This window comes from Micropterus salmoides, unplaced genomic scaffold (genome assembly GCF_014851395.1).
Source record: "Micropterus salmoides isolate LMB-PRFRI ecotype aquatic unplaced genomic scaffold, ASM1485139v1 Ms_hic_scaffold_709, whole genome shotgun sequence".
Lineage (NCBI taxonomy): Eukaryota > Metazoa > Chordata > Actinopteri > Centrarchiformes > Centrarchidae > Micropterus > Micropterus salmoides.
Window position 1 is genome coordinate 1 of NW_024044470.1, and position 21,000 is coordinate 21,000.

At 44.2% G+C, this 21,000-nt stretch overlaps 1 protein-coding gene and 2 long non-coding RNA genes across 10 annotated transcripts; 2 read left to right on the forward strand and 1 right to left on the reverse strand.

Moving 5' to 3' along the window:
- Window positions 1-300: 300 nt before the first annotated feature.
- LOC119892823 lies at window positions 301-2,559 on the forward strand. Its single transcript, XR_005442644.1, has 2 exons — window positions 301-733; window positions 849-2,559. It is a non-coding gene; the product is annotated as an uncharacterized LOC119892823 (long non-coding RNA).
- Window positions 2,560-6,319: 3,760 nt separating this feature from the next.
- On the forward strand, window positions 6,320-9,579 carry LOC119892824. 2 transcript variants are annotated; one of them, XR_005442645.1, is made up of 4 exons: window positions 6,320-6,607; window positions 7,907-8,122; window positions 8,221-8,262; window positions 8,789-9,579. It is a non-coding gene; the product is annotated as an uncharacterized LOC119892824 (long non-coding RNA). The 2 variants fall into 2 exon arrangements; XR_005442646.1 differs by lacking the exon at window positions 6,320-6,607 and adding an exon at window positions 6,625-6,761.
- A 1,612-nt stretch (window positions 9,580-11,191) lies between these two features.
- On the reverse strand, window positions 11,192-20,180 carry LOC119892822 (bifunctional epoxide hydrolase 2-like). Of its 7 annotated transcripts, none has more exons than XM_038704834.1 (18): window positions 19,949-20,178; window positions 18,710-18,788; window positions 18,406-18,568; window positions 18,121-18,311; window positions 17,918-18,040; window positions 17,427-17,498; window positions 17,201-17,296; window positions 17,010-17,088; window positions 15,549-15,583; window positions 15,140-15,166; window positions 14,791-14,876; window positions 14,600-14,711; window positions 12,801-12,875; window positions 12,669-12,711; window positions 12,467-12,569; window positions 12,310-12,379; window positions 11,468-11,548; window positions 11,192-11,373 (listed from the first exon to the last, which is right to left on the reverse strand). In XM_038704834.1, exons 1-18 carry the CDS (start codon window positions 20,050-20,052, stop codon window positions 11,227-11,229), a joined length of 1,686 nt encoding a protein of 561 aa, XP_038560762.1. In that variant the 5' UTR covers window positions 20,053-20,178; the 3' UTR covers window positions 11,192-11,226. The 7 variants fall into 7 exon arrangements, 5 of the variants coding, with proteins under 5 accessions (XP_038560762.1, XP_038560764.1, XP_038560763.1 ...); XR_005442643.1 differs by having other exon boundaries at window positions 11,305-11,373; window positions 11,468-11,601; window positions 19,949-20,179; XM_038704836.1 differs by having other exon boundaries at window positions 12,310-12,569; window positions 18,406-18,646; window positions 18,730-18,788; window positions 19,949-20,030.
- Between the last annotated feature and the right edge of the window lie 820 nt (window positions 20,181-21,000).

Genomic DNA, 21,000 nt, shown 5'->3' on the forward strand with positions numbered 1-21,000 from the left:
TACTTCTCATCTGATCATTGAGTTTATGGTCTCAGTCGCTGGTTTCAAGTCTTCTTCAACACAAAATAGACGATAATGCAGCGTATGCTTTTTGGGCGGGACAACCTTGTGACTGACAGGTCGCTACCATGGCAACCTGTCAGTCAGGATAGAGGCGACTCGTGTCCGCTGCTCTGTGTACATTCTTTTATTAAATGTCTGTCAGCAGGAGAGAGAGTTTTGTTTTAAAAGTAAATTGTTTTGTTACCATTTTTATTTTTTATAATTTTAATTGTGATATTTTAGTTTTTTTATTTCCAGGATGTATTTAATAACCGATTAAACATGTTAACTGTAGAACATAACTTCTAAGTCTTTGGTTTTGTTGTAACACTGATAAATAACTTTTGGAAGGAGGTCCAGTAAGTTTTAAACCAACTGGCCCAGTGGGGCCGTTTGCAAAAAGGTTTAACATTGAGCTCTGTAAATATCTGGAGCTGTTGTGGACGTTGATGACACAGACAGTCCCTGCTACCCCTGTTTGCTGTTCCATTCTTTCATCCGTAATCTTTGTCTTTGTAACTTTTATCTTAGAGGTTTAGGGGGAGCAGGGAGAAGCAGGCCAGATGAACATAATGTGTAAATGTGTATGAGAGGAATGTAATGTCCATGTTTGATGCTGGTCTGACCCCCCTCTCTTCTTTCAGGGTGGAGCCTGCTGGAGTCCGATGGTTGAAACCAGGTCTGAGGAAGTGTAAGTGTGTTTTTCATGTGATTCATGAAAACAAAACAGCAAACATTCAACAAATATCTGATGACAATCAGTGAACAGAGGATAGATCAATAACTGCAGCTGTTCTCTCCATCAGATTCCTGTGAACTCACACTCGACATAAACACAGCAAATCAAAATACCAAGCTGTATGACAACAACAGGAAGGCGACACATGTGCGGGAGAATCTGTATATCCTGATCATCCATACAGGTTTGAAACCACTGGTCTCAGGTGATGTGTACAACTGGTCTGACTGGTCGCTGTTACTGGGAGGTCGAGTGGACAGAAAAAGTTACTGTAGCAATGAGTTACAGAGGAATCAGCAAGAGGAGAAGCTCTGAATACAATTATTTTGGAGGGAATGATAAGTCCTGGAGACTGGACTGCTCTACAGATGGTTACTCTGCCTGGCACAATAACAGAGGAACATCCATCACCTCCTCTGTCTCTAACAGAGTAGGAGTGTATCTGGACTGGCCTGCTGGCTCTCTGTCCTTCTACGAGTCTCCTCTGACACACTGATCCACCTCCACACCTTCAACGCCACATTCACTGAACCTCTTTATCCTGGCTTTGGGCTCTGGTTCAACCCTTATTCTTCAGCGTCTCTGTAGGAGGGAGAATCTGGTCCTGTTGGAGAACAGATCAGTTGAGTCGTACAGGATCACAGTTGCAGAGGTCTTTCAGGTTCTTCTTATAAATTCATCAATGAATCAAAGTGATTCCTCATTTACATTGTTAACATCGTCCACTTCTGGTCCTTTAAAGATAAAAGCTCTGATCATTAAATGATGGAAATGATGTTGACTTGTACCTTCTGCCCCTTTAATATCCTTCTGATGTTTTTGAATGTGGTTGTTTTATCTTAACATTTATAATTTTTTTGCTTGCTGTATGTCATATCTATATATCTCTATATCTATATATCGATCGATCTATCTATATATCTATATCTAAATAGCTATATGTATATAGCTGAGCATGTGCTGTGTATCATAAAAGGGCTAAATGTCCAATTGTTAACAAAATAAAGAATGTCAGAGCTCTTCTTTATTTGTAAAGAGACCAGTTTTTACATTTTAGGCGGATTTCAGAATGAGGGACTGACTGAACCTGCAACAAGGGATACAATTGTCAGAAACTACTTTTGATGATGGTGTCATTGTAATTAACGTACAGTAATAAGTGACAGTTAAATACAGTATTTTAGTTTTTTAGTTTTTACCTGTTAAGCCTTTCAGTACAGTAATGTCTACTCTATTACTGTAAAGTTTAAACAAATCAAGTGCAAATATAAATAAATGTGTGTATAAGCTGGTACATGATAGAAAATTTATTATGTGTTATTATATTATTTGACAGATTCTGAAGTTTGATTACATTCTGTTCTGAAAATCCACCCTGAATCCACCCTTCTGTTGGGATCAGGATTATCCTGATTATTTTGGATCAAAGGGATCCCACCAACTAAAAACACATACTGAAGGTTTGATCCAGATCAAAACAAAGTTAGGATCAGGTGATCTTTTTCTTTTGAACAACCCATTTTCAAGATTTGATCCAATCCAGTCACTTCTGAACATCTGGGCCCGGCTGTCTGAATGGGAGCAAATCCCTGCAGCAGGTTCAACATGTGCTGGAAATCAGGTGTCCACATACTTTTGGCCATATAGTGTATTACAGCTTGAGACATTTAGTCACTGTGTTTTGCCCTTAAAGTGTTTGCGGCCTTCACATTTATGAAACTGTGCAGATTGTAGAATTCTTGTGTTTTCAGCTCTAATAAAACACTTTGTAAAGTAAAGTGGTGGTGGAAAGTTTTTATATACAGTCTATGCATGAGTCTATGGGTGGAAAGTGTTTTGATTTTTCTTTTTAAAATAAACAGTAATTACTTTGAAGTATTTGTGTGTTTAAAATACACAATAATGTGTAATATATAGGCTAAATAATTATGTTTGGGTGTGAAATTGGGTTCCTGCTCATCCACTGATCTCTTCTGGGGCGCCGGAGAGAGAAATTAAGCCAATCAGCGTCCTCAAATCTGATGCCTGCAGGACGCTGCAGGATCTGCTCCAAGACAGTCAGTCGGTGTTAGAGGGACACGTGACGATGTTATTGATATTGATATATTGATGATACTGACGATGATCTTAAGACAGCTACCGTTTTCAAAGGCACCTCAAAGACCGTGCAAAAAGAACTTTTGGACTGCATGCTGTCAGTTCTTGAAATCTGGAGGAAGTAAAAACTGTAGATTATCTTGCTCTTCAGGCAGATGAGACAGCTGACATCTCCACCCTCTGTCAGCTGGTGCTCGTGCTACGGTACATCGACAAGGAGAACAACAGCTGTTGGCTGCAGAGGCAAGCTGGAAAGTTACAGGCAGCTCTGAAGTGTTAAGATGAGGTTATTTCCAGTGGTGGACAGTAACTCTGTGTTTTATATAAACAGTGTTGAAATATAGGTGGGTAAAATACTTTTTGAGACTCTTAATTACTAATATTATAATTACTCTTAGTAATTTTTGTAATATGAAATAGTTATCGTCCACACATGCTACATTTTCCCAAGCATTTCTGAAGCCCAAGTCTGAAATATAGAAGTACCAAGACATTAAGAGGGGACAGAGCCTTTGCAGTTAGGACACCGAGGCTCTGGAACAATCTACCCGAGGAAATTAGGCCGACTCTGTAAACTCTTTTAAATCCCTTGTTAAAAAATACTTTTATCGAAGAACATTCCCGGATTTTACATGATTTTATTTGATGTATATTTTGAAGTGACTTTTTTTTTCTTGTATCGTTTTTGTTATAACTGCTTCATGTTAAGCACTTTGTAACGTTTTTAAAAGTGCTCTATAAATAAAGATTATTATTATTATTAATGTGTGTATATAGATATATAACTAGTAGCTTAGCTCACTACATTTTCCAAGTAGCTTTCCCAACACTGATCATTATTTGGTGGAAATTTCTTTGACTTTTACCGTCTTGTCATTTGTTGTTTTGACTTATTTTGTTCCAATAAAAGCAGAGTGTTACTGTGAGTGTTTGTTGTCTTTCTCAGGTCAGGACCAGGGAGACTGATAGGATTTTTGCAAGGCTGATACTGATTATTAGTAGTCAAGTTGGCCGATATTTGGAACCGCTATGTATTTGTCGTAAAGGTGAAATCTCCAACACAAACGTAAACATTTTTTAAAATAAAGAAGAAGTCACCCTCTTCTTCCATCTTGCTTTAATATTCTGGGTATAACCTCTTTCACATGACTGATATGTTTATCTTTTATTCCATGTGTATATTTCTATGATTATTTCATTGCCTATTTAGCACATGTCTAAAATCAATCAGTCTGTCACACACATATGTTGGCAATAAGGTTTCAAAATGTTGAAACTTTCCTTTGAAAGGGTGAATCTCATAGTGTATTAGTTTTTTACAGGTTTGAAACCTTGTAAATGGTGGTCAGAAAACTCTTATGTGCTCTTATGTTGGAAAAAAGATTTGAAACTCTGAAAATTAACTGAGGATCTGAAAAAATGCCGGGAGGCAGGGCCATTCTGCTCTTGGCCGATGCTCGGCTGTCTGCTGAAGTACCGTCCAATCACAAGGCGTATTTCAGGAAGCACTTCTCCCTGGACGGGCTGGCTGACTGAACCAGTGGTGAATAAGAAATAGTATAAACAACATGTAATTAGTTAAGCTATGAGGAGATGAAGCTGAAGCTGAAGCTAATGATGGTCAACGAGACAAATCCTGACAGTTATTAAGCCGAATTTTATGATTTTGTTAAGTGTGATTGTTTTAGACCATGTTTATGTGTGGTCGTGGAGGCAGAGAGGATTTCTGGGAGTCTTCATTTCTTTAAACTTTATTTGAAGGTGCCCTCTGTAGACAGAACGTATGTGGTCTAACAAATGTGTTGAATGCTTTTCCCTCCTCATAAAACATTTCCACAAGTGGAAGTTTATTTGATTAATTGATTTACTAGCTGCTTGGTGGTGCATTACTGTGACCAACTGTCATTTAACCTTTACTACACCTTCCTCTTTCTCCTGTAAGATCTAAGAGCTGCTGTTTCCTGTCAGGCTGCGGCAAGTAAACAAAACGTTACAACACAAGTTAAAATTTATTTTTTATACTATTTTAATAGAATGCAGTTTAAATGGTGATGATGAAAAAACAGTGGGGACAATATGACCTGGAATTATTATTATTATATCACAGATTTTCAATATTTCCCAGCTGTAAATAACACTTCTAATGACATCATTCATTAAACTAACTTGGACCTGGACAAGTTTGACTGTTAAGTAACGTGTCTGTCCCAGTGAGCTCTTCACATTTGAGAAGTTCTAGTTTGGAAAAGGATTTTTCAGCAGAGGCCACACTCACTGGGATTGTTAATAAAGCAGAAGAACAGTGCAGACTACCCCAAAGCTTTTCAGAGGCGGTCTCTGAAACACCTGGGAAGGACAGGAGCTGCGTGGGAAATGTCCAGGTCATGTCACTTTTGTAAATACGGCATCTGCTTGCTCAGAAACTGTTGGCGTGCACAGTGTTTCAGGCTGTAGAAGATAGAAAGTAACGTTACTCCTCCTCATCATCACTGAGGTGGATGGTGCGATGCTGTTGCTATGGCAGCAGCTGCCCCCTTCGGCTCTTGTCGCTAACAGCTCGTGTTGCTGCCATCCCGTCTGTCTTTTTAAGGAAAATTAATATTTTGTTATATGAATCTTTTCTTTTCTGAAACCCACTTCTGTGTTCGTTCATATCGAGTTAATTTCCCGGTTGCTGTCATTTCACCAGCTAGCTGCTCTTTTGTGTGGAGTTGAAAATGACCCAGAATTCTGTGCGGGCCCACACTGCTCATCTTTAATCTAAAATCTCCCATGAATTCATCCTTGTTTAAACTGAATGTAGATACTATCTGCAGTCTGTGCTGCCCTCCTCTCCCTCTGGGTTCTGTCTCTGCAAACACAAAGCTGCAGAGGCAGAGCGCCGTCTGCTGGCTGCAGTCATCATCACTTTTTCAAAGCATTTGTTAACAATGTTCTGAAAAATAGCAACAAGAAATGTTAAATAACAAACGAAAATGCTTTTAAAAGGTTTATTTGCACAATAAGATGCAAAGCACTTTAAATATAAAGAAAAAAAATGCAAAACAAGCTGCTGATTGTGCATCATCACGTCTGCTGAGCTAAGACTCCTCTAATCTGAGCCCTTATGTCTCCACCACCTTTCAGCACAACGGCCTTGCAAGTCACATATAAAATATGTTGTTTCATCGTCTAATGTTTGATCATGATTGTTTCACTGTTCAGATATTTGATGTTCTGACACCTGCACAGAAACAAAGTCCTTAACATGTGAATCAGGGACACAATCTAAACTAGGGACTGAACTAAAACTATAATCTAACTAAAGATAACACAGAAGCATTATAAATAAATAATCTATGAACCGTATTTAACGACATTCCCCTGGCACCTTTACATTTTAATCTAAATGTCCTCATGCAGCCTGTCTAAAGGTTGAACTGAATTTTTCTTTGCAATTGCCGCGAGATCAGTCCTTGATCTCAGCTCACAGTGAGCTCACGCAGGTACAATGTGTCCGACTTTACGGCTTTTATACCCGCCCCTGCGGTCACCTGCAGCTCGTTATGCCGCCGTCATCTCGAACGCACCTATTGTCTGCAGTAGCCTGTTTGTTGATTCACCTGAGCAAACACCTGTTTCTTCCTGTGGACGTTTCCAGGCGCCACGAGGGCAAAAACAAAGTGGGAATAAAAACAGGATGTGACTGAAACTTCATCAGTGAAGAAATGTGGATGGTTGAAAGCTCCGGTAGGTGATGAGTGACAGCTGGACGGCTGGAAGGTAAAGCTAACATGCTAACTGATCAGCTGTAGCTGCTGCTCACAGTTACTCAGGAGAACTCTGCTGATGGAAGCTGATTTGACCATTCCTGGATGAAATCACCTGCCTGGGATCAAAGACAGTGAGAGCAGCTGATGTTGGGGAGGACAGACAAATTGCTGAAATGCTAAATTATTATTGATGCAGTCAAAAACTCTCCAACCTCTTTGCGACCAGAAGCTTTTTGCTTTTTTAGCCAGTGGTGAGCAAAGTAACACAGGCCTGTTCAGATCCTTTAAGACAGAAATAAAAGTACACACTGTAAAATACTGCAGTGAAAAGTTAAATAAAGGTATGTAAGTAGGCTGTAAGCTGGAAAATGTAGAAGCAGCCAATTAAAAATAAAAGTAGCTACTCAAAGCAGAAAGAAAACTGTCCCATATGACTGTTGTACTATTATATACTATATCATTAGATTATTATTCCTCGTGCATTAATGTAGCTGGTTGAGGTTGAACTATTTGTATCAGACTGCAGTTAATGAGGATTTTATTTTAATCAGCTGATTATTTTCTCCATTAATCGACTGTAATAAAGTAGAAAATGGCATGAAAAGAAAATACTCAAGTTCAGAACAAATACCTTGTGTACTTCAGTCCAGTACTACTTTCAAATATTTAACACACCTCAGACTCAGTGACTCAGCAGCAGTTTTCCTTCTCTCTGATAGAAAGTGACTTCTGCTGCTGGAGCTTCCACATAACAAGTAAACATTGTAATATAACTGCTTTCTCACACATGGTTCACTATTGTTACAAAACACATTGTGCAGAATTTTCTGATCTATAGCTTGATTTGTTTCATTCTACATGCAATTATTATGCATTTATAGCGCCTCCTAGTGGTCAATTTTAACGAGAGTAAAGCTGATGATACACGGAGCAACTTTTAGAGCAATGGTGCTGTCAATGGTAATGAGTACAGATCACTACTGTAATCCCCTTCTCCCGCCACTACGCCACCCTCCCCGCACGCCGCTATCCGTTCAAAACATTGCCCAACAACATTGCTCAAAAAGTTGCCCTGTGTATCATCAAAGTGTATGTGTGAGGTGCTTATGTAGAAATATCTTACAAGTTTTGTGTTGATTGGACAAACAATTTGTATTTTGTCACCTGCAATTGGTTTGCATTTATAGCGCCCCCGGGTGGTCGATTTGAATGAGGGCATGTTGGACTCGGGATCGATTCCTTCCTTTGTGACGGAGGGTCTTTTCTGTCTGTGCAGCTCCATCAGTAAGGAGAGGGAGAACAAGTGTCCTGGGCCCTTCAGTGAGAGCAGCAGAGAGGGAGCATCACCTTCACCTGGAGTCCAACACCACGACAGACGGATAACAAAACTAAATCCAGCAGAAACGAGAAGATGACTCATGTTGTTTTCTTCTGTTTCTTCCAGCAGCTGAAACTGATGAACGGCCTGACGCTTCATTTCCACCTTCTCATGGTGACACACACTCACTTTCTACTTGGTGCTCCTCATGATAGTTTGGCTGAAACCTCGTCATGTCCCATCTGAATATATTTCATGTCCTCACTCTACAGATTTCCTTCTACAGTCCCGCAGCAGCCTTTCCCTCAGACCAGGTCAGCACATTCTTCTTCTTCTTCTTCTTCTTCACATGCTCACACTAAATGAACTAACACTAAATACACTTGCTACTGTATCAGCTTCAGATTCTACTGATCCACTGCTCACACTGATATTACTGACATTACATCTGACCTGGACCTCATTAGACCTGGACTCCACTACATTTCAGGCCAAATGCTGCACTTTTTACTCACTCTGCACATTATTAACACAACACACAGTAACTATCACATGTTGATGGATCATGTTAGCTTCAGATAGCCAGCGCTATATAAAGGATGCTTTATACTGTTACTGGGACTCGAACACAGTACTTTTACACTGTGCCGCTGCTGCTTTTGCTTAGGGAAATGTTCAGAGTCCTTCTTCCACCGCTGCTTCACATCATCATCTCCATGGAAACACTCTGTTTGTTGAATGGATTATTGTTTCTTGTCTGCAGCTTCACTCACTGATGGATTTTCAAACTGTTCACTTGTCACAAACCTGTGGACTCATTTCTTCTTCTGTCTCTTCCAGGCTGTTGGGGACACGCCCTGAAGACTCGCTTCCAGCTGCTGCACCTGGAGGACAGCTGACACCACGAGTCCCAGCAGCACCTGTTCTGGACCAATAAAGACCTTGTGCTGTCAGTCATCTTCCACCTTTTAGGAAAACTTCAGCCACTTCCTGTTTCCCGCTCCATAACCCCCAGCTTCTACCTCTCCAGAACACCGGGAGGGGACACGGCCCCCTCCCGAACCCGACGCCGCGGGACCGGCTCCGGGTACCCGGCCGCACGCGGGATTCGAACCACCGCTGCGCCGCCTGCGCCTCGCGGTCGCCATCGAACCCCACGCCGCCACCGAGTCCCCTTCACATCTGAACCTTTTCTCCGGGCGCTTTTATCTTCTCACTTTGGCTGTTGGACTTCAAAAGTCACTGAGCCTCATAAGGATCGAACCCACAACCTCAGAGCTTCTGAGCAGCCTTCTAACACTCTGAGCTGTTTGATCTGAGACACTGACTCTTTCTTTCTTACAGCTTTTCACTTTGTTGTTAAAGTTGAAATAATCTTATTATTGTAGTTCTTCAAACTAATCAGTAGAATTAATCCATTCTCAGATATTCTGAGTCAAATTTAACAAAGATATTAAGGATTTCTAACAAATAGAATTTCATTTTGTGAAATAAAGCTGAATGATAAATTGTAAGTTGAATTTCTAGGCTTTTATTTTGGTATGTCCGAGTCAAACAGTCACTAAAGTGCCGTTCAGAGAATTGATGAAGTTACTATTTATTACTGCATCATTTTTTATAGTGTAGAAAAACTAAAGGTGAAATATTCAGATGGAAATGATTTGAAACAGAGAAAAACTTTTTCTGATAAATAAATGTTTGATTTTCAAAGTTGCTGTCGAGTCTTTTTCTTTTAATCGACTAATATAATAATCGATTTGACACAAAGATGAAGTGAACTTTTTATTTGGCTCCAATCAGACACAAACGCTCGTTCATCATTTATTCTGACTTTGATCCTCTTTATCCTCCCTCGCTGCCTTCCTTCCTTCCTTCCTCCCTCGCTGCCTTCCTTCCTTCCTTCCTTCCTCCCTCGCTGCCTTCCTTCCTTCCTTCCTTCCTTCCTTCCTCCCTCCCTCGCTGCCTTCCTTCCTTCCTCTATTCCTTCCTGCTGTCTTCTTCCTCCTCCCTTCCCTCCTCTATTCCTTCCTTCCCTCCTCTTCCTCCCTTCCCTCCTCTATTCCTTCCTCCCTTCCTCCCTTCCTCCTCTGTTCCCTCCTCTCTTCCTTCCTCCCTTCCTCCCTCCCTTCCTTCCTCTCTCTCTCCCTTCCTTCCTCCCTCTCTCTCTCTCCTCTCCTTCCTCCTCCTCCCTCCCTTCCTTCCTCCTCCCTCTCCCTCTCCCTTCCTCCCCCTTCCTTCCTTCCTCTCTCTCTCCCTTCCTCCCTCCCTTCCTTCCTCTCTCTCCCCTTCCTCCCTCCCTTCCTTCCTCTCTCTCTCCCTTCCTCCCTCCCTTCCTTCCTTTCTCCCTCTCTTCCTTCCTCTCTTCCTTCCTCCCTTCCTCGCTCCCTTCCTTCATTCCTTCCTCGCTCACTTCCTTCCTTCCTTCCTCGCTCTGTTCCTTCCTCCCTTCCTCCCTCTGTTCCTCCCTCCCTTCCTCCCTCTGTTCCCTCCTCCCTCCCTTCCTCCCTCTGTTCCCTCCTCCCTCCCTCCTCTCTTCCTTCCTTCCTCTCTCTCCCTCCCTCTGTTCCCTCCTCCCTCCCTTCCTCCCTCTGTTCCCTCCTCTCTTCCTCCCTCCCTTCCTCCCTCTGTTCCCTCCTCTCTTCCTTCCTTTCTCCCTTCCTCCCTCTGTTCCCTCCTCTCTTCCTCCCTTCCTCCCTCCCTCTGTTCCCTCCTCCCTTCCTCCCTCCGTTCCCTCCTCTCTTCCTTCCTTCCTCCCTTCCTCCCTCCGTTCCCTCCTCTCTTCCTTCCTTCCTCCCTTCCTCCCTCCGTTCCCTCCTCTCTTCCTTCCTTCCTCCCTTCCTCCCTCTGTTCCCTCCTCTCCCTTCCTTCCTCCCTCTGTTCCCTCCTCTCTTCCTTCCTTCCTCCCTCCCTCCCTCCCTCCCTCTGTTCCCTCCTCCCTTCCTCCCTCCCTCCGTTCCCTCCTCTTCCTTCCTTCCTCCCTTCCTCCCTCTGTTCCCTCCTCTCTTCCTCCCTCCCTCTGTTCCCTCCTCTCTTCCTTCCTTCCTCCCTCTGTTCCCTCCTCTCTTCCTTCCTTCCTCCCTCTCTTCCTTCCTTCCTCCCTCTGTTCCCTCCTCTCTTCCTTCCTTCCTCCCTCTGTTCCCTCCTCTCTTCCTTCCTTCCTCCCTCTGTTCCCTCCTCTGTTCCTTCCCCCCCCCCTCCCTCCCCCCCCCCCCCCCCCCCCCCCTCTCTCTCTCTCCTCTCTCTCTCTCTCTCTCTCTCTCCCTCCCTCCTCCCCCCCCTCACAGTTTGGGGGCCACTTTAACGCCTCCAGCCTTCTTGTGCGTCTCTCTAAGCCATGATATCAGGATGCTGTTTGTCTCCGCTGGCCTTTCCATCTGAGTCCAGTGTCCACACTCCTCGATGTGTCCTCTGCTCAGGTTCGGGATCTGCAGTCCACCAACAGAGACCGGGTCAGATTCATTTCCAATAATCTATAATCACTCTGTCTGTCTTCAGGAAGGACGCTGCTGTTTTTCTCACCAAGTCCTCCATCCCTTTGGAGAAGGCCGGCAGCAGAACCTGGTCTTTACCTGCCGTCACCATCAGAGCAGGCATCAGCAGCTGAGACACACACACACAGTGACAGACAGACTTTCTTTGTGCATCTCAGTCCTCTAAAGTGGAAATAAAAATCAGCCTTTGAACTTGAAGTCAAAGCATCAGTGAGCCTCTCTGCTGCACTGGGTCACATGTTCCTTCATCACCATGAACACACTCTGTACTTTATTCTGACTCAGTCCCACACACACCGTCCTGCTGCCCCAAACCCGCCACCTGTGGATTCATCCGCCGCTGAAAATAGTCCCTAACAAATGCACTGCTTCCTGTCTGTTGGATAAAAACCACAGTGAGCAGCTGCTTTAGGAAACAAAACCGCAACTAAATATCTGTGAGATGTTTTTAAAGATTTCCGTCTTCAGTAGGAAGCGACGGGCTCGGAGCTGAGGGCCACAGACAGGAAGTCAGACGCTACTAAGCCTGCAGAAACCTGACTTATACAGCAACATCAGAAACAGGGTCGGCACTTTTTAGGGGCAAATGTAAATTTCTCTTCAGCTGATCTTCGTCCAGCTGCTGCAGGAACACAAACACTGTGACAGATAATCCAGCAGCCTGATGGTGACTTTGATGTTCACCTATATTCTGACATTAAACCTTTTCCAGCAGGACGATACGATATGTCGGTTTCCGAGAAGTTTAAATGAGCTGAAAATGCTTTGCAGAACTCCAGGATGTGTAGAAACCCAGTTTTAGAGCCTGGTTTTGTTTTCTTAAATGTTTGTTTGAGATGCTGGCGTCTCATAATGCGCTCTGTAACGAACCTTTGCAGTGGGACGAGAACACATCCACCTCCAGTTCGCCTCCCCGTTACGATACCAGTTCAACGGTCTCCTGTGAAACCAAACACAAGACGGTGATCGACTCTGTATGAAAATGTTAGCGGCCTGTGAACAGATACCGTGTCCTGTTTTGAGCCACCTGAAGCCTCGCTCTCTGTACTGGCTGACGTAGTACTGCAGGTCGGCCTCCGTCAGCACGGAGCTCCGGGGAATCTGCTCCGGCAGACCCACAAACAGACCACCTGTAACGGGACGTGTCAGTATCTGCCGGGCTTTTTAATGAGCTCTTCAAATATCATTCGGGATGAAGTCCCGGCTCAGACTTCAGGGTGGAGGCTCACCTCGAGCGCAGACTCCTGCGGTGCTGACGGCAGGACGCTTCGCCTGAAGACGGAAACGCAACATTTCTTATGTGACACGAAGGGGATTTTTCTGCCTGTGCGGACTGGACTCGTGCGTGTGTGTCTACTCACCGCTTCACCGCTGCTGAAAAAGAAAATCTTAAAGGTCCTCTCCAAGTCTTTCTCCAGCTCGGCCTCCGCCGCGCCCTGCAACACACACAGGTGGACACTTTGCGTTTAGGTGGACAGATCCAGAGCTCTATCGTCATGCGAGTCCCACAGTCAAATCTCTGGCTCGTCTTCTTTAGCTGCCGTCTAGAAAAACACAAATACTTTGGTTTATTTAAATGATCCTTTTCACATTTCTGGTTGTGTCCAGATGAACTAAACTAGATCTAAAGTGTCTGTCAGTGAACTTTAAAGCTGTCTTCTGAACTTTGGACAGAGCCAGGCTAACAGTTTCCCCCCGCTTCCAGTCTTTATGCTAAGCTAGGCTAACCACACCAGGACATACACATAATGTTACTGAAATTCTTCACTCTCATAAAAAGCTGTGAATCTGGCTGGACAGCAGTCTCACTTTTACTTAAGTGAAGCTTCTGAGAAAGGAAGCAGGTGCTTCTCTTCCTTTAATGTGGGACTGTTGTTTTGTTTCTCCTTTCTGGAAATAAGCAGTCGTTTTGGAGAGTGGTTAAATAAACCGGAGCCAGAATCTCCTCTCTTCTCACGTTCTGGGCCTTTAAAGCGGGAATTCATTCGGTCGCAGGAATGTTGATGAATATTCACTGTTTTTATCAATATTTCAATCTTGTGGAAGCTTTGTTATTTGGAACCCAGAAATAGTGTTTTGAAGAAAACTCCCAATACAAGTGAACATATAAACAGTAAATAAGGCCAAAACATGGACATTCGCTGCTATATTTTAGGAAAAGTGTGTAATAACTGTTGTGTATTAGTTTCTTTTCATCACATTTACAGTTACAGCTGTATTCTTGCTGTGTTAGAAGATGTTCTGTTGAATTCTAATGAGCTGGATGATGGTTTGATGGTGATTTTGCTATTAAAATATAGATTTTATTCCAGGTGAGGATGAAAACATCATATTTTCCTTGATTGCATCTCCATTTAGTCTTTAATGGACCTTTCAAAGGAGACCAGAATTCTGCATCTAGGCCAAATGGTTGAGGAGTTTTTCCTGATTCCGGTTTGTTATTTGAGGCGTTTTTCTGTTTCCAAGAGGTTCAGTTGTTCTCCGCCACTGAAGAGTCAGACAAAGCCTGTTGGAGACGGATGTAAAACTAACTATTACCAAGGGAGGTTTTCTGAAGTCTGGGCTCGTTGTTTAATGTATAGAAAGAAAGAAAGAATGAAAATATTCTTTTTTAAAACAAATGTGCTGCTTCATTTCTGCAGGATGTTTAGATTTCGTGCTCCTTATTTTATTGTGGCAGCTTTTTTCCTTTTACTGCTAATGTGCTCAGATTTGTTTGTTTTGTTCCTCATTGATTTTCTGTAATAACTCGTCTTGTGTTGCATTATGTTGTGTATCTGCTGGAAAACCAGCACAGCTGGAGACTCAGCCAGCAGAACACAACGCTGACACATCATCACCTTCTAAATATGAAACACTAGCTGACAGACAGTTGCCTGTTTGCACATGTGCAGTCATACATTTATATGTTTGTTTTTAACCCTTCCTTTTCTCTTCTAGCTGTCAGATAACTGTGAAGCAGCTGGTCTCTGACAGAAAGACAGCAGACGAAGATCTCATCATAATGGAATAAAGAGCTCAGCCTGTCGGCTCACGATATAACGTGCCGTGTGTCGTCTGTCGTATAAATATAAAGCATCGTTGTGTTCACCAACAAAGATCTGAACTGATCTGAAGTCCCGCCTGTGTCAGCGTGTTAGCATGCTGCAGACAGACTTACAGGTTTCTGGAAGTAGAGCTGGTAGTCAAATCTGGGTTCAGCCTTCAGTCTCTCTGCAGGAGTTACAGAAGGATCGGCGGGGAACAGAGGAGTGTTCAGAGACGCCGCAGCGCTTCACACACAACAACAAACAGGTTTTACTACAGCATCGAGCATCTGGGAGGCGCACCTGAACCTGTGCGTGTGCTCACCTGACTCTCTCAGGATGATACTGAGCCATGGTCCACACCAGAACGCCGCCCCAGTCGTGACCCACCAGGGTGACCTGAGGTATCGCCTGGAGAAGATATTATAGATCTGGGTTCTCCATCAGAACACGACGCGGACGACAAACTGAGATAATCGCCTGAATATCTGCAGCAAGTTTAAAGTCTCTGCAGGTTTATTTTGAACTAAAGTGAAGAGAAACTTTCAGACGTTACTGTAAATTAATGTCACTGTTTCTGGACTAAACAAACTTCCATCAACTCTTTTCATCATTTCATTTAATAGAAATTTGTGCCGCTGAGGTAAGAGTGCGTGTGATATGTTATTACTCACCATTTTGTCCAGAAATGTGATTAAATCCTTGAAGAGAGAGAAAACCTTTAATATTATTCTGTGTAAGCTGCATTACTGTTTGTGTGGCGGTGACACGATAACAAACAGAGGGAGAGATGGTTAAATCTGGTTAAATACAACCATTCTGTCTACATGATGTCACACTAAACCATTAAAGGCTTAAACAAGTCGACCAAGAACAATAAAAAATGCCTTCATGAAGCTAAAAAACTAGGCTTTGCTTTGGGAAACGCTTTGTTTACTTTCCGATGATGTAAAAACATGTAAAACCCTGAGGTCACGTGGAGCAGCGCAGTCATCCTCAACACTTAATGTGTGTTTCAGTAAATGTTTCTCTCCTTTTGTTCAGTGAAACCATGAAGATGAGCGTGTGTTGGTGAGTTTGTACCTGGCAGAGCTGCTCCTGAGAATATTCCTCTGTGTCTGTCGGCGGAGAAACGACAGGTAACCAGGTAAGAACATGAACCTTCAGAATCTGCTGGTTGTAAAATGCTTTTTATACACAGTAAAAGGTCAAAATGGAAAAGTCCTGACGCCAGACGGAGAAAATACTCCACTGCATTCAAAGCTTCCTTTAGTAAAAGCATGTAAGTTTTATCAGCAACATGAACTTTAGCTCTTTTACTGCTGGAGATGTTGAAGGTGGAGCTGGTTTTAACTCCTTTCTCTCCTGTTGGGGATTTAGTCTACAGCAATGCATCACGTCCCTCTGATCATCTGGGAGGTGTTGATACTGTTTGTCTGGCTATATGAATAATGGCTGTATCCTCATCTTCTCGCTCAGAAAGCCTTTCCTTCTCAGGTTTCTTCTTCTGTGACTGTGAGCGAGGCCCTTTTACCCTCTTAACCTCTAACTTAGACACATTAGACGCAGCAGCTTTTAGATTGTTTTAGTAGCAGAAAGGAGCAGAAAAAGTGCAGAACAGCCCTTTTTCATGTTTGACAGGAAAGTGAGGAGGTGAATCAGACGCACCTGTGAGGCGAGGGAAGGGGAAAGGAAACACAAGTTAGAGTGAGAGCGACTGAAGGAGGAGAAAAGTCTTTGTGGACATCTCCCCTCATTAAATTAAAGCTCTCTGGGCAACAATGTGCTGCAGGACGTGTGCTGATCCCTGGAGCGGGTTTGGATGGATCTTCTTCTTCTCTGTCTTTGAGCTGCTCCACGTGGACTGTGGACTTCCTGGTCTCTGCCGGACCTGCAGAAAGTGAAGTCTCCTTCCCTGCAGCTCTTCTCGTATCGTCCCGCCTCAGGTTAATGTGCGTCACCTCGTCTTCTACCGTTCAGCCAAACTCAGTCCACGTTTCTGCTCATTGTTTTTATTGACATGATTATTTGGGTTCAATACAAAAAGATTTCCTCGATGATGAAGCTGAAGTGCTCGTGTTTTCTCATGTCACTGTTTTTAAAGTCATGTTCAGGGTTCTGATTCTTATGATTATCAACTCTTATTTGGAATATTTGGACAAACCTACACGCAACAATTTAACTCTAGATTTCCATGTTCTTGGATTAATATTTGACTTTTTCTCCAGATATTTCAGCCCGTCGTCGCCATATTTTAGTAAATATATAAAGTTTAGTTTCTATTGTGAGATATTTAACCGTCCTCGGACGTTTATATTTTTATTTCCTGCTGTATGATCTGCACCTGTTCTGCTGATCTTTTGATTCTGCATTTATTTGACTACATTTTGTCTATTATACGTGTATCTGTTTAACTCTCATGGAAACATTTTTACTTTATCTTTTGATTATTTGTAATTTAAACTTGTTTCCATTCAGAGGAGCAGGATTTTTGGTTCCACGTTAAAAAGAGCGATTTAGTGTTGACCTTTGACCCACACACACCTGGGGGCGCTGTGGACTCTCCGTACCCCTTCATGTCCAGAGCCAACACCCTGAACCCTGCTGCTGCCACGGCCGGGATCTACCAGAGAGAGGAGAGGATGTTCAGGCACACGAGTGTTTGCTTTTAGTTTCAATATATAAACGTGTACAACATCCAAACTTTCAGGTGAAATCCAGTCTGAACACGTTACCTGGTACCTCCAGGAGTACCAGCTCTCAGGGAAGCCGTGACACAGCAGAACTGGTGGACCTGAGCCCATTTCAACATAATGAGTCCTCACACCAGGCTGACGCACACACAGAGGAATTATCATTAATGTCACGAGAAAGCAACGTTTCAGCTGCGTCTGACTTCCATCATTTCCTAAACAGACAGCAGGAGGAGAATTCTGTGTTGACCCCGATCCAGATCTTTACCCCGATGGTGACGTAACCATGAGACACTTCATCTGGGCTGCAGGAGGGCGGAGGACTCTCTGCTCCAGCAGCCTGAAACACATGGAAGTGTGGATGTTAGCGTGCTGATGTTAGCGCAGCAGCTGTCTGAGGTCAAACTGACTGATTCAGGCAGCAACATGACCTTTCCTCTGGCACCAGCTGCTGCTCCTGCATCACCCGCCGGTTCCAGCTTCTATGCACTAAAGCCTCATTTCTCTTTTCTTTACCTTAAAGACGCAAATTCTGTCATGATGGGGGGCAGCGGTTCCCGAGAAACGTGGAGTAGAACAACAGCTAAATGAATGAATGTGGGAAAGCTGTGATGCTGCGAGGCTGTCAAGATTCAGGTTAGCAAAATGAAATGCAAACAACAAGATGGAGAAGTTACAGAGTGAAAAAGCTCCTAGATCACCTTTTCTTTAGCTTTTTGTTTCTCTGACAGTATAAGATCAAATAGTTCCGGGTCACACCTGAACTCCAGTGAAGTCGGCCAGTTTGTCCAGAGCGTCGGCCAGATTTTCCACCAAGACGGCCTTCATCCCCGCTCCCTCTGCTGCCTTCACACCTTCCTCATCTGCGTCCAACCACAGAGCCTGAAATCAGACCGACAGGCTGAGCGCGCTGTCCCGGACCAGGATTTACACTCGTGTGTGTGTGTGGGCGTGTCCTCGACCTGCTGCGATGTCACTCCCAGGTGCCGCAGAGCAGAGCTGAACGCGGAGGACTCGGGGACCCTGTGACCCGAGCGGCAGGACTGGAGGACCTGGTCAAAATGGCCGCCCAGCAGAGACAGAAGGCGGGCTGGACCGTCTCCAGCCGCGCTGTCATCTAGCCAGTGATTGGCCAGCACGGCCGTCAGTAACCCTGATGGGATGGAGGCGTAGAATCGCCTTTGGTGATGTCATCGGGCGCCACAGCTGTGTGTGTTTCCCGTGCAGATGTGTTGATGCATAGTTACCACGGTGACGCAGACCGGCGGCTGCCTTCAGCACGGCTGGTTGGACGTCCATCATCGCCTCCCTGAGCTCCTCCAGCAGGCCTCTGACTGACCAATCGGACGGCAGAGTCACACCCCTGACCTGGGCCTCCTTCACACACTCCGCCTCAAAGGCTGCGATCATCTACACACACACACAGAGGATGGAGGAGGCAGTAAAGGGCCCATCCAAGGACTCTTCTTCACCTCCATGTTCAGTCACCTTCAGTAACAGCGAGGACAGAAGACATCAAATAAATCAAGAGATGATTTTGACCTCACCCACCTGAGACAGGGTCACCTCACCTCTCTCCGCCCGGCTCATGGCGCTGTCCCTTCGGGACGCCACGGCGGACAGAAAACCACTGAGAACCACAGAGAGACAAACAAGATGAAAGACGTGAAAAGAAGCGAGTCCACGTGAATGAGTCAGTAACATTAACACGAGTCTGTCTGGTGGCTTTAAAGGAGGTTAAACATGTGACAGATGCCACAGATCAGAGTTCGAGTGCTGTTTGTGTGGAGTAATGAAACCACAGGAGACTCAGCTCACACACACTGTGTCTTCACCAGCGCTGCACACTTATAATCTGCATCTAGTTCAGTCTGCAAATATAGTGAAGGCTGAGCCTGCACCTGATTGGGTGGCACAGCTGATACAGTATATGGCCAAAAGTAAATGGACAGTGAGTATTTTACTTACTCTCATCTTCATTCGCAGACACTTTTATCTAAAGCAGCTTTCATTTGGGGTTTCAGTGTCTTCCACATGTGGACGTCCGGGTCAATAGTGCTCCTTCAACTCTGTGTCCCTTTCCTGTTTCTACATGGCAGCGCCCCCGTGCACAAAGCAGCTCCAGAAAGAAACGGTTTGCTTGATTAAAGGATAGAACATTAAATTTATGGAGCAGATTAACAATTATTAACAACTTTGCAGCCATCTGTGTAAACCAGATTCTACAGTACTGTTGCAGATGTACATCTCAAATTAAAATGGATGGAAGCTGCCAAAAAGAAATTTACTCCCACATTTTTTATGAGCCATCAGGGGGAAGTTTTACAGCTTTACTGAGGACTGAACTGTTAAAATCCAGAAGGAAGCTGGTGACTGTTACTAGTTTGGTAGATGTGAATGGTGCTACATATTTAACCATTTAAGACAGAAGGCAGAGCTTAAAATAAGTGAACTGTGATCCCTGTAACACAAAAACAATGTGACTGATTCATCTTTGGCAGGGACCTATTAATCATGGGGGTTCAGCTGTCCATTTACTTTTGGCCATGTAGAACCTGCTGTCTGATCTTGTTTGCAGTTGCACAATGTGTTACAGAGTAACAGCAGTGTTCTTCTTTTAATAAGACTCATCAAACCTCTGCCACACCGACACACTCCAGGCACATTTCTTTCCTGCTTGGACAGATTATTTAACAGGTTTTAGAGATTTTAACGCAGGATGCACCGCAGTTTCCCTAAAACACCGAGTCATATTGCGTAATTTTTTACAGTGCAGAGATGTTGTCTTACCCAGGCAGGTGATGCAACTCCTCCAACCTGCGGAAAACATCACGAGGGCTGGAAGAGACAGCAACTCCCCAGAAGTTGAACAAGACGGCTTTCCTCTCAGCCATCTCCTCTGAGCCTGAGTGAAAGGAGCTTTAATGTTTCTGTCTCTGTCGTCCAGCAGGAATGTGTTTTCTCTGCTGCTGCTGCAGGAAGGCTCTGCTCACGCAACAGGGGAAACTTTGCCCTTTGCACGGACTAACAGAAGCTCCGCCCACTTATCCTGCAAGTTCAGGCTTGACTGGGAGAAGGGACAAAGTGAAAATGTCTTCTCGAAGAAGACAGTTCTCTGATAACATGTTGGCACAATAACATATATTAAAGAACTTGTGGGTAGGGTACGATTTTATAAAGTTTAAATGGATCGCTTTGTAGCATCCAAAGAGTTGTTTCACCGTCAGACACTTCAGTCTAAAGTCTTTCTCGTACTGTTAAAATGTTATTGCTTGGAAATTTGCTCTGCGAGCACAATGTTTAGGCTCCACCAGTGTTTGGTGAAGCAGCAGACGTGACGTGAAACAAACAGGAAGGTCATTAAATGAAGGTCTCTCAGCTCTCTCTCTTCAGACGGCCGTCCTTCTCCAGGTCCAAGCAGACCAACGGCAGGGACCAAACCCCAGCGGAGGGGGTCGTCCGTGGGGACGCGGCCGTCCAGGGAGAGCCTCCCTCCTCTTCTGCCGCTGGGAGCAGAGTCCCGGATACAAAGAGAGGCGGAGCACAGCAGAGCGCTTTGCCCTCTGGAGCCAGGGGCCCCGCTCTGGAACCTGCACTGTGCTGTGATCCCAGGAACAAAACTCTCCTACAGAAAACTCATATCACATTCTAGTTTTCAGCTTTTTAATACATCTGAAAAAGAGACTCACCCGCAGCTGTGGCAACACAACTTGAACAAACCGCACGTGGAACTGCAGCAGGAAACACCCTAATACTAGAAACTGTTGGTTCATCTTAGTTTGTTAACTTTAGTAATGGTTATCATTACATTTGCTGATGATTATTCCAGACGGCGGTGCATA